The 12,548-nt window shown below is 39.7% G+C and overlaps 2 protein-coding genes across 2 annotated transcripts in view; one reads left to right on the top strand and one right to left on the bottom strand.

Moving 5' to 3' along the window:
- Positions 1–12,548, bottom strand: part of SLC6A15 (solute carrier family 6 member 15) — a 1,002,329-nt gene that overhangs the window by 227,971 nt on the left and 761,810 nt on the right. The gene's annotated exons all lie outside the window — the stretch shown is intronic.
- TMTC2 (transmembrane O-mannosyltransferase targeting cadherins 2) overlaps positions 1–12,548 on the top strand; it is a 249,038-nt gene that overhangs the window by 167,537 nt on the left and 68,953 nt on the right. Inside the window, exons 5-7 of the mRNA XM_051608986.1 lie at positions 7,277–7,362; positions 8,219–8,403; positions 10,097–10,175. Of these exons, the coding sequence (XP_051464946.1) occupies positions 7,277–7,362; positions 8,219–8,403; positions 10,097–10,175 (350 nt within the window). The remainder of the gene's footprint in view (positions 1–7,276; positions 7,363–8,218; positions 8,404–10,096; positions 10,176–12,548) is intronic.

Here is a 12,548-nt window from a genome sequence, read left to right as displayed (position 1 = left end):
CCATTAGAGGAACAACAGATGCTCCTCAGCAATTAACATACGGAAGAACTGAGACAACACCTGAGCAGAGGAGCACTTACAGGAAAACAGGTGTGCTGGGGAGGCAGAGTGGTGCTGGTGGTTGGTGAGAGAGAAGGGGAAGAAGGTGCCCAAGTAGAAGTTTCCCTGCAACCCATGGCAAGATGGCAGCTGTCCCCCTGCACTCATGGAGGAACATGGTGGAACATTCCCTGAAGGCACCAGGAGGGGTGAACTTGGCCAGTGGACTTAGATGTTGTGGCCAGAGGATTTGCTGCCAGTGGACTCCGGTTGCACAGCTTTGGAAGACCCTGGTGCCAGGGGTGTTTGTTCCCAAAGCAGCCTGTGACTCTGTGGGAAGCCCAGACTGGAGCAGCTCCAGACCTCGTGGGAAGGACTCATGAAGGAGAGGTTCATGGAGGACTCTCTCCCACGGGAGAGATCCCGTGGAGAAGCAGAGAAGGACTGTAAGGAATCCTTCTTCCTGAGGAGGAAGGAGCAGCAGGAACCACCCGCCTGTGAACTGACTCTAAACCCCATCCCCTGTTCCCCTGTGCTGCTGCGGGGAAGGAGGGAGAGAAGCTGAGAACAAAGTGATTTGGGCCCGGGAAGAAGGGAGGGATGGGGTAACATATGCAAGCACTGCTCTTTGTGTTGTCTGTATTTGCTTAGTGTGAAATTAAATTATTATTTTTTTCCCCAAGTTGAGTCTGTTTTGCCCGTGACCTTAATCGGTGAAGAACCCTTCTTGTCTTTTGTCTCAGCTCATGAGCTTTGTCCTCCTCATCCCAGAGTGTGATGAGTGAGATGAGTGTCTTGTTGTGCCCAAACCATGACAAGGTAATGTGCATTATTTCTAGATAACCAGAACCTGCTTATAATTTTTTTCTTCCTTTTATTCTTCTTCCTATTAGAGAAACAATATTCTGAGTCAGTTCTTAAGTCACTGCGTAAAGTCTGCTATTCTTGCAAGCAGTCAACACATATGCTCCATTTCATAAAGGATTCACAGTGCACTGAAAAATTAGCCAGAAGTGATGCAGTAAAAAAAAAATCCTGGTGTAAAATTGTTCCAAAATTTTGCTATTGTGATAGTTAGAAGTTGTCTGCTAATAAATCCTAAATTAATTTGTGGACAATTTATAACCATTTACTTTGTGTTGTATGGCTGAAGTAGCTTTTTCATCCTCGTGTTCCTACAGAGAAACTTTATTATTTCACAGTACTTTTCTTAATAGGCTAAAGGAACCATTGAATTTCTTCGCACCTTCCATCAATCTGACTAACTTAATACTGTAGTTCACTGGCGTTTCCTTTTTTACCTTTTTGAAAACAGGCATTGTGTTTCCCCTTTTTCAGTCAGTGGGAACTCCACCCGACTGCCACGACTTCTCAAAGACGGCAGAAAGCGGCTTTGCAACTTCATCCACCAGTAAAGTGTGAAGTCAGTAAACTTTCTGTTCTGTCAGTAAACTTGCTTTGAATGGCTGTTGCATATTTCAGTTAACATTTTAATTCATCTGCCCTACAACTTGGAGGTGGACTGAAGAGAAAAAAAAGTTTTTGGAACTGTGAACTTGAGCTTGTTGGGTTTTTTTGGGGGGGCATCTTGGGGCTGTGCTTTTTTATTTAGTTAGCTTGATATTCTTAGCCACTGTGGAAAGTTTATTAAAAAGTTCCAGAAGAAGGTAAGCTCTTCATCCAAGTTTATCACTTGAGCTTACTTCTCTGTATCAAGCATCTTTTTTTAAAGGACATGCTTTCCTTTTTTCATCCTTCTGTAAGGAAGACAGAAGGATTTGTGTCTCTATAACTACAAAAGGTAGGTATGTACTCAATGTGTGCCAATTAGTCTGCTCCACCTCTGGCTTCTGTTCAAGGCTTGGCACCATGTCACTGTTTTTGTATTGTTTCTGTCTTTTCCTTCTTCTCTGACAGCAGTCTCCAAAGAACAGTTACCATTTTGAAGTGTAAACAAAGAAGGCGGAAGGCACATCAAAAACTGATCCAGTCCTGGTTCTAGGAGGAATTTCCTTATGTAGTCATCTGGCCCAGCCACTTGGAGGGGTGAGCTGCCAGAGACTTGACAGTGCCCATACAGTGTGAATTCCAGTGGAAGGTTGTTCTTCCTCTGCATCTAGAAACTGGTCATTCGAGGAAAACTTCCCCCCCTCTATTTACTAGAGATAAAGTGACAATATGAGATGAAAATCAACTGCCTCTTTAAAAGGAAATGGAACAGAACTATGTATTTGTTGAGCTTTTCAAATGCACCCTAAACTTTTGAAAGATGTCTTCAGTGTAATAAGCATGACAAACAAACTTTTAATTGTTTGAATGTGCAATTAAAAAAATTTACTAGCCTAACTAGAAAGTTTTGGCTAAGCATTCAGTCTTTGCACACACACATAAAAAAAAAAAAAAAAGGAAAAGTGCACATGCTAAACCTTTTTTAAAATAATTTGCCATTTTTTTTCAGACTCACCATTAATCCATTATCACTCCTTTCTAGGTGAGTGAAAAGGAACTTGCCAGTTGCTGACTTCAACCCTAGCAATCAGCTGGTAGGAAATTACTTGTCTAAGGAAGGAAGGAATGGGGACTATCAAAATGGGCTGAACAAATAGAGACTAAAAAAATCCAAGGAGGTCATGGACTTTTGTTGTTACCATCCATGCGTTTCACTTCATCTGCTTTTGTCCTTGCTCCTTTACTCTGTAGCTATGCAGCTTATTTCTTGCAAGCTTAGCTGACTCTGGTAATTATGCAGCCACTACTTCCCAGCTTTTACAACACAATTTCTTTCTGTACAGCCACGGTGACTTTTCTTGAAGGATGTTTTGCAGTTCTCTAGTTGATTTGGCATAAAAAAGTTCTTTTGAAATTTTGCACTTAATGTATCTTTATGAAGACACTTCCGTTATTATTTTTAATGTTCTTAAAATTTTGAGTATCTTCTTGAAAATTCTGTAGCTGAAATATGGAAAACACATATATATATATATATATATGGAAAAGTAAGACATCGTGTGCATATTGAACTTTTCTCTCATGGCTTTGGTCTCCATTCTAGAGTGAGACTCTAAATGAAACTCCAATGAAAAAAAGAAACATTTCTGTGGCAAAATAACCCATACTTCACCTATTTCTGAAGGAGAAAGAAAGAATATGTAATCAAACTTCCAGGTGAAGCTTGTTGAAGAGTTGTAGCAATGTTGAACTGTGCTGTTTCTCAGAACCTTGGGTCTGTCTCTAGGACGTAACGCCTAGCTGAAAATCTACATGACAGTATTATTTTTGTCTTGGGAATGGCTTAGATGCTGTGAAATGCAGCAATAGAAAGGCAAATATGAGACTGGACGACTCACAGATTTTCTTGAACTAATTTGAAATAAACAGTAGTCTGTAATTTGATCCCAGGGTTTGTTTTGTATTTTACTCAAAAGGTAAATATTTAGAAGAAGGTGATGGTGCTTTAGGTGTAGAAACTGAAGACAAAAGCAAATATTGAACTATTGCTTATTTATATTCCTTCTGTGTGGTGAATGAGACAGTAGACCTGTGGAAGTAATACTGAGTAATAATGTAGTTAGAGATCAGGATTATTATAATACATGCTTTTAAAAGTGATGCAGGACATTTCATAGACAGTATTAATTTTGGCAGTAACTAAATCTGAAGTGTTTGGATTTAGTTTTAGTTGCATTTTGGAGGTAATTGGATAGAGGTTGTTGAGCAAATTTATATACCTGCATTTTGTTTGAGCTTGAAACTAGAAAGGATCTGATTTTTTTCATCTTGCAAGTGAAATATATCTGCTCTTTAACCTCTTGTAATAGTCATTGTAAGTTCACGGAATGCTTTGCCAGTTTAGTACAACATTCATAATATTAACTCTTTATCTATTTAAATAGTTATTTATACCTTCATATGTGAACATGCAAGCCCGTTATTTCTCAGAAGCATACCACCACGTTAATTGTATTAATCTAAAAATACTGGGTTTTTATTTTCCTTTAAGCCTTTTCCTGACTTTGTTTCATCTGCAACTAGAACTAGAAACTCAAAAATCTAGTAATTTTTGTACCACAGGGAAAACTAGGGATCAGTCAGGATGAATTTCACAAGGAGAAGAGGCAGTTTCATGCCTTGTCACCTTGTCAAGGTTTTTTAGATTATGTCTTTTTTTTCCCTTCGTTCTCTTCTACCAAACCTCACAACAAATAGAAATAAAACACTAATAATTTGCTGGAATTCAGCACTCCGTCTTGCATCTGAGCAGCTTGGGTTTATATGTGTATAAAAAGCTTTGCGAGCACATGTGTGAGAGAGAGTGTGTGTTAATGGAACAACTTCTAGAAGAAAAAAAAATCATCTGGAAGTAGAAACAAAATAAACAAAACACCTTAAAGTATCAAGTACTTAATCAAGAATGCCAGTACTAGAGCATGCAGTGAACACAGAAGATTAACTTGATAATAATTATAAATAGAAGTTCTTTTAATCCAAAAAAGCACAAATGTCATACACTTACCAAAGTGATTTATTTTGCTCAAGGTGACTAATTATTACTTCTCTTAATACGCCCAATTATTTATTCCAGAACTAAATTTATGTATTTATTTATTCCAGAGCTAGCAGTTTCATGACCATCTAAAGAACCTGAATGTGCATAAATCTATGGGACATGATGGGATTCAACCATGGGTTCTGAGGGAGCTGGCAGGCACAATTGCTAAACTTCTGTCCATCATATTTGAGAGGTCATGGCAGCCTGGTGAGGTTCCTGCTGATTGGAAAAAAGGGAACATAGCCCTTATTTTTAAAAAGGGGAAAAAGGAAGACCCAGGGAACTACAGGCTGGTCAGTCTCACCTCTGTGCCTGGAAAGGTCAGGGAGCAGATCCTCCTGGAAAGTCTGCTAAGGCACATGGAAACTAAGGTGGTGACTGGTGACACCCAACATGGCTTCACTAAGGGCAATTCATGCCTGACCAATCTGGTGGCCTTCTACAACAAGGCTACAGAGATGGTGGATGGTGGCAGAGCAACTGACGTCATCTACCTGGATTTGTGCAAGGCGTTTGACACTGTCCCACATGACATCCTAATCTCCAAACTGACAAGGCATGGATTTGACAGATGGACCACTTGGTGGATAAGAGATTGGCTGGATGGCCACAGCCAGAGAGTTGTGGTCAATGTCTCAATGTCCAAATGGAGGCAGGTGATGAGTGGTGTCCCTCAGGGGTCAGTATTGGGACTAGTGCTGTTTAACATCTTTGTTGGAGACATGGACAGTGAGATTGAGTGTATCCTCAGCGAGTTTGCTGATGATACCAAGCTGTGTGGTTTACACCAAGAGGGAAGGAAGGGACGCCATCCAGAGGGACCTTTACAGGCTGGAGAGGTGGGCTAGTGCCAGCCTCATGAAGTTCAACGAGGCCAAGTGCAGGGTCCTGCACCTGGGTCGGTGCAACCCCAGGCACAAATACAGGCTGGGGAAGAATGGCTGGTGAGCAGTCCTGAGGAGAAGGACTTGGGGATGGTAGTAGATGAGAAGCTCGATATGAGCCACCAGTGTGCACTGGAGCCCAGAGAGCAACTGCATCCTGGGCTGCATAAAATAAGTGTGGCCAGCAGGGCCAGGGAGCACAAGAAAGATATAGACCTGTTGCAGAGGGTCCAGAGAAGGGCCCCTGAGGTGATCAAAGGCCCGGAGTACCTCTGCTATGAAGATAGGCTGAGAGAGTTGGGGCTGTTCAGCCTAGAGAAGAGAAGGCTTGGGGGAGACCTTATAGCAGCCTTCCAGTACCTGAAAGGGGCCTGCAGAAAAGCTGGGGAGGGGTTTTTCATCAGAGAAGATAGTGATAGTAAGAAGCAACTTAAATGTCATACCATGCAACTAATTTATTTTTATGGTAGTTCTACTGCTAACAATAGAAAGTGGTATCGAAGTACAACTATAGTAGTTACAAAAAAGAGGATATATTGCTCTATCCTGTTGAATCCTAACCCAAAGATAGTAAGCAAATGACATAGATGGTGGTTACTTCTTTAGCTAACTGCTCTACTCTTCTCTTCTTCTGAAGTCTAGTGATTTAATTAAAAAAGTTTTTCTGAGAAACTGGAAGGAAAAAAAATCTCTGATTTGTGATTGGAGATGGAAAAAGTCCAACCTCTTTGCTGTCTGAAAAACTATCAGCAGATAAAAGCATGGAGGAAGAAGAGAAAATTGCTGTAGGTTAGCGGAACCACAAATACATTTGGTGACCCTTCCACCTAAAAGAAACAGCTATATATATTTTTCGTGGATACTATGAGGTGTATGAAGAGGGAACAGCTACCCCTGGATAGTAAGGTCTGAGTATACACTCTGAAATTACTAATTTTAAAGGATTTTTAAATCTTTGTGATTTTAATACATTTGCATACGTTTCTTTCAGTCACCTGAAACTTTGGGAACTGTAATTCTTTGCACATTCATTTAAGCATACAATTGTGAATTGATGTCAATGATGTTCAGACTACTTACATCTCAGAAATGTGTGGATGGCTGGTGAATTTATAACTGATAAGAATGCTTGTCTTAAAAGCTTTAATTAAAGCTCATGGACTATGATACTAACTGACAACTGGATGTATTTGGTTCCATCTTTGATACCTCTTCAGATAACTGCTTCAGTTATTAAATTTGTTTAGACCAGAAGGAAGACAGGAAAGAATTAAACTGATGTAGGTGCTTACCCATATGGTTAATAATCTAGTGAAATTGTTCAACAAGGACTGGTTAAGGTAATACAGATGAAGTATTAGGTGGTTTACTTTATTTTGCTTTTGAAAAAAATCTACTTGTTTCAAGTCAAGAAAAGACAACAGGCTAAACATGAATGACTTAGTTACAAATAACTACACCATATTCCATCTGCTTTAAAAAGTCTCACAGTGTACCATTTTCCCAACTGAGTAAATGCAACTACTGTTTGCCCAAGAAGCCAAAACTATTGCGTTTAACATCTGCTTTGTTAAAACCATATGGATGCACCTGGTATCTATGAATTAATCCTTCTCTCAGACAAAATTATTTTCCCACAGAATTATTAGTAACCTGCAGAGTTGTTACATCTCTGAAATACCTGTCAGCATATTTTTCTTTGTAGCCTTAGTTTTGTTTTCAATATTTATTTTGAGGTTACACTTTGCACTAACAAGCCTCTCTCTTTTTTTGTTCTCTATTATTTTTTTTTGTCCTTCTGCAGAGGATTACTACTTCAGGAAAACAGCAGGTTTTCAGAGGCATTGCATTACTATAAACTGGCAATTGGTAGCAGACCCACACTAGCTTGTAAGTATTTCAACTATACAAGCTTGCATAATATTGACTATAAGGAAATCTTACTGCTCTTTAATGACACTTTTTTTCATAATTTTTTTCATTTGAAAAGCAAAAGATGAAACTGTGCACTTTTCAGTTGAAAACAAGTGTTTATTAGTCAACAAGTACATTTAATGTGGTGCAGGGAAGACAGATAATTATTTAACACTGGACAGCAGTGGTAGAAGCTAAAATACTTCTGATCTGGGGTGGGTTGGTGAGCCATAGATGCTACTGCCCACATTTTCAGGCTCCTGTTTTATGTTTCTTACAGCTAGTCCCTGATTTTTATGGTGTGTGGTGTGGGTGAATAATAAAAATATTTTCAAAGTTCTTTCATTTTTCCTTTCTTGCTTGGGGAATATGGGAAATAAACCATAGAATGTTGCCATTCATCAGTTCCAACTTAAGTGGGTGCTTTTTAAGATGCTGACTTTTTTGTAGCTTAAGTATTGAATTTTCTACTTAAGTGTATGTACACATGCACATATATATAGATAAACATATGTATATGTTTTTGTAACAATTCAAATAATGACACAATATGCTTAATACAGTCCTAATAAAAGAAACAAAATGGGGCACCCTGCCTAACCAGTGTTCCCTTCCCTCATTCCTCAGTCTTTTTAGCCACTTTCTCCTTTCCTTATCTCTGAACTTCTACATCTTAAATATGCCTCTTTACACCAGTGATTGATCTATATTATGCCAAAGCCAAATTAGACAAGCGTGGGATCCTTTTCAGCTATTACTTTGAGGTATAACAAGGATTAGATATAACATAATGGAACCCCATGAAAAGATAACACTTTTTACCTCTTCACAGCTGCCTATTTAAATACTGGTATCATCCTGATGAACCAAGGGAAGACAGAAGAAGCCAGGAGGACTTTCCTGAAGTGTTCAGAGATCCCTGATGAAAATTTGAAAGATCCTCATGCTCATAAAAGCTCTGTTACTAGCTGTCTTTATAACTTAGGAAAACTTTTTCATGAACAAGGACACTATGAGGTAAGACTCCAGATTTGTGTAAAATACCATGATAAAACATTTATACATAAATGGCATCTATTGCTTCCATCCAGAGTTTCAAAATACACGACAGTCACAAATCGATTGAACTTCACCAAATCCAGATTAACATCCTCAGCAGAGAATATTTATTCTCTACAGCCACAGGTGTGATGATGTTAATTAGTAGTGTGATGTTCTGGTGTCAGAGTCAACATTAACAATGGTCACACATACGTGTTCATTCTTGCTTGCTTGCTTTCTTCTTATGGCTGATAGGCAAAAGATATAGCCTGAACACAGACCACCCAACCTAATGTGTACTAGCTTTTTAATTCAAAACAGATTAAGTCAATTTTTAGTTGAAAAAAACCCAATTATCTTTGCTTTTGAATCTCCAAAAATAAGACCTAGTTGGAATAATTAAAAACTTCAGTGTTTAAAGACATCCCACTATGTGCTATTTTCAGATAACTTGACCTAAGTGCCAATGTGGGTTGGATACTCTTAATGTAACTGTATGCTGCACCAACACATCTAATCTCATTTACATTTGCAAATGTGAACGTTGTGATTCCTCTCCATTCTCCCTGATTAAATTACTAAAATGGGACATTTTCTTCAGTTTTGACCTTTAGCAGTACTTGAAAGAAAGTAATTATCTCTTTGCATTGCCAGTCACACTTCAGAACAGGAGTTACGCATGGTTTTGATCCATATAACTCTTCCTGACTGCCACAGTTACCTCAGCTGTTTCAGATTAGGCATGCACAAGCTCTGTGGATTCTCTGTCATTTGTCTGCTGAATCCAGTTTTGTCAGGTGGCGGTTACTGATTGGTTAAAACACAGACACAGACAGTTAAAACATCCATAAAGATAGGAGAAAAGCAGTGTGTTGTCTGCACAGCTGATGGTGTGTAGAATCAGAAGCCAATGCCTGGGAGGAGCAAAGGGTTTTGAGAACATAAACTATCAGATTTCTGCCTGATGGTCATTGCAATCTGACCCAAGTTTGATTTGATCATGCACTTAGATTTTTTTAAAGCATATTTCAGCCTTTGCAAGCTGCAAGTATTTGATGGGATGATGTAGAAAATGATGCGGTGCTAACAGACTGACCAGCATCCTAAGCACTGAACGAATCATAAATGTGTGACCAAGTAATTCAAAGCACAGCACATTTGTGAAGGGAATCCAATTTTGGTGTTATTGACACTTCAGTCCATCTCATCCTTTCTGTGGAGCAGACTTCACTTGCAAGGATTATGTTTTGTTATTACTTGGCAGTAGACAATGATTTCTTTATTTTTAGGTCACTTACTGTAGCTTAGTCATCAGAAAGTCCTTTGTCTGCAGTTTGATGTTATTCCATATTCTCTGACAGCTTGTAGAAATGTCTATATGTTTATAAACTTATGAGTGATTGAGGGGTTTGTATAAATGTTCCTTTTATTTTCCCCTGGGAAAAGAATTGCAATATTGGAACTAATCTGGTCCTCTTCTCAATAAGCTTCACTGAATTGATATCACTTGTAAATGAGAACTATGAACTTTCTGTGATCTTTATGACATGGATGCGTTTTCTTCACCTTTCCTTTGGAGAAGGGCGATCATTTGGTTTTACGTGTAAAAGACTGCTTTTGAAATTGGTGCTTTACTAATTATTTGTGCCACTTGTGTGTCTCTTTTTAGGAAGCCCTTACAGTTTACAAAGAAGCAATACAGAAAATGCCAAGGCAGTTTGCACCACAGAGTTTGTACAACATGATGGGTAAGTGCATTGTTAGTCCTTGAGAGAGATACTTGAGGAGTCAGGCAGGGTGAAACAAAAGAGCTTAGCCAGGCAACTGGTGCTTAAATGAATTAGCTAATAAAAACAAAAATAATTGCCTTCAGTAGATGTGAGCCAAACCAGGTTCAGAGCTTAAATGTCCCCAACTGTAGTGCTGGGTAAGGCACAATAAATTATGACACTGTTAGATACTGGATATCTTTAAGAGTGTCCATGCAGCACTTTTACATTTAGAATGCATGGATTAGTGTTTTTCCTTCAGAATTTGTCATCCAGTATCTTGCAGACCACATGTGCAATTCATACAGGTTTATTAACTCTCCCATTTAGTCATCTTTGAAACTAAGAAGAAACTGTATTTACTTCATAGAAAATTGAGTGTAAAGTCTAGTGTGGGTGCTGGATGTTAAATTTCCTTGTAAAGCAACAAAATGTCCAAAAAGATCCACAAAAATAGTTGGATTTTTCTGAGAGATTGTGCCAAAAATCTTATTTCCCAGCTGATGTACTGTTAAGACATCTACAATGAGAGAATTCTTCTCCCAGGACCAGCCTATCTGCCCTTAAAATTTTAACACAATCTCTTGAGTACTGCAAGAAACATAAATTTAGGTGAGGTTTTGTGTTTTTTTAAACTTTAACTTGAGCTCCCTATAGTCTTCCTCACATCCTTATACAGGATACATTAAACAGATAAAAGAAATAAGATATAATGGTTTGGGTTGGAAGGGACCTTAGAGATCATCAAGTTCCAACCTCCCTGCCATGGGCAGGGACACCTCCCACTAGACCAGGTTGCTCAAAGCCCCATCCAACCTGGCCTTCAACACTTCCGGGGAGGGGGCATCTGCAACTTTCCTGGGCAGCGTGTTCCCGTGTCTCACCACCCTCACACTAAAGGGTGAGGATCACACTAAAGGGTGCATCCTATCAACTCCTAAAGTTCCTAATATCTAATCTAAATTTACCCTATTTCAGTTTGAAACCATTCCCCCTCGTCCTCTCACTACAAACCCTCTTAAAAAGTCCCTTCCCGGCTTTCATGTAGGCCCCTTCAGGTACTGGAAGGCTGCTACAAGGCTCTGGGGAGCCTTGCCTTCTCCAGAATGAGCAACCTCAACTCTCCCAGGCTGTCTTCATAGGATAGGTGCTCCAGCCCTCTGGTCATCTTTGTGGCCCTCCTCTGGACTAGCTCGAACAGCTCCTTGTCCTTCTTAGGTTGAAGTCTCCAGACCTGGATACAGTACTCCAGATGGGGTCTCATGAGAGAGGAGAGGGAGAATCACCTCCCTTGACCTGCTGGCCGTGCTTCTTTAGATGTGGCCCAGGATACCCGTTGGCTTTCTGTGCTCATGTTGAGCTTCTTATCAACCAACATCCCCCGGGTCCTTCTCCTCAGGGCTGTTCTGAATCCATTCTCCCCCCAGCCTGTATTTGTGCTTGGGATTACCCAGATCCAAGTGCAGAATCTTGCACTTAGCCTCACTGAACTTCATGAGGTTGGCATGGGGGCACCTCTCAAGCTTGTCAGGATCCCTCTGGATGGACTCTGTTACCTCCAGCACATTAACTGCACCACACAGCTTCATGTTGTCAGCAAACTTGCCAAGGGTGCACTCAATTCCACTGTCGGTTTTGCCAACAAAGATAATAAATAGCGCTGGTCCCCATACCAACTTCTGAGGAATGCCACTCATCACTGATCTCCACTTGGACATTGAGCTGTTGACCACAGCTCTTTGAGTATGGTCACAGAAAGCCAAGTCCTTATCCACTGAGTGGTCCATTCATCAAGTCTATGTCTCTCCAATTTAGAGACCAGGATGTCATGCAGGATAGTGTGAAATCTTTTTTATGGTACCCAGATCTGTGAAGAGGGCAGATTTTTCATTGCTTCCAATATGCTTTTAAGTGGAATCCTCTCTGAAAAGGCATGTGTTTCTGCTAAGCAACCTCACTGTCTGTCTGGTCCAGTACAGTCTGTGAGGTCCTATTTTTCTGGGACAGAAAAGGATGTAAGATGCCTTTAAAGTAGTTCAAAGCAGAGCAATAAAAAATATATGTAGAAACAATTGGGATCCACAGGAAGCAAGTGAGGTTTTGTGGCATTTTCACCCTTCACAATGCCTGAAATAGAAGGGAATATATTGGTTGATACCAGTTGGTTTGACTGTTGTTGAAAGGCACTTACTCTTCTCTACTTATTTGGGAAAGACATGGTTTATTAGCTCCTTAGAAGTACACACGCATAGGAAAAAAGAAATGAATTGTAGTTGTAACCTTTGCTATGTGTTTGTAACCTCTGTAAATAAAAAATTAAGTTCTTCTCTTGACACAGTGACAAAGTATCTA

The sequence above is a fragment of the Apus apus genome, chromosome 1, assembly GCF_020740795.1.
Source record: "Apus apus isolate bApuApu2 chromosome 1, bApuApu2.pri.cur, whole genome shotgun sequence".
In the NCBI taxonomy this organism is placed as follows: Eukaryota; Metazoa; Chordata; class Aves; order Apodiformes; family Apodidae; genus Apus; species Apus apus.
The sequence above is the reverse complement of the archived record's forward strand: the minus strand, read 5'-3'. Positions and strand labels throughout refer to the sequence as shown.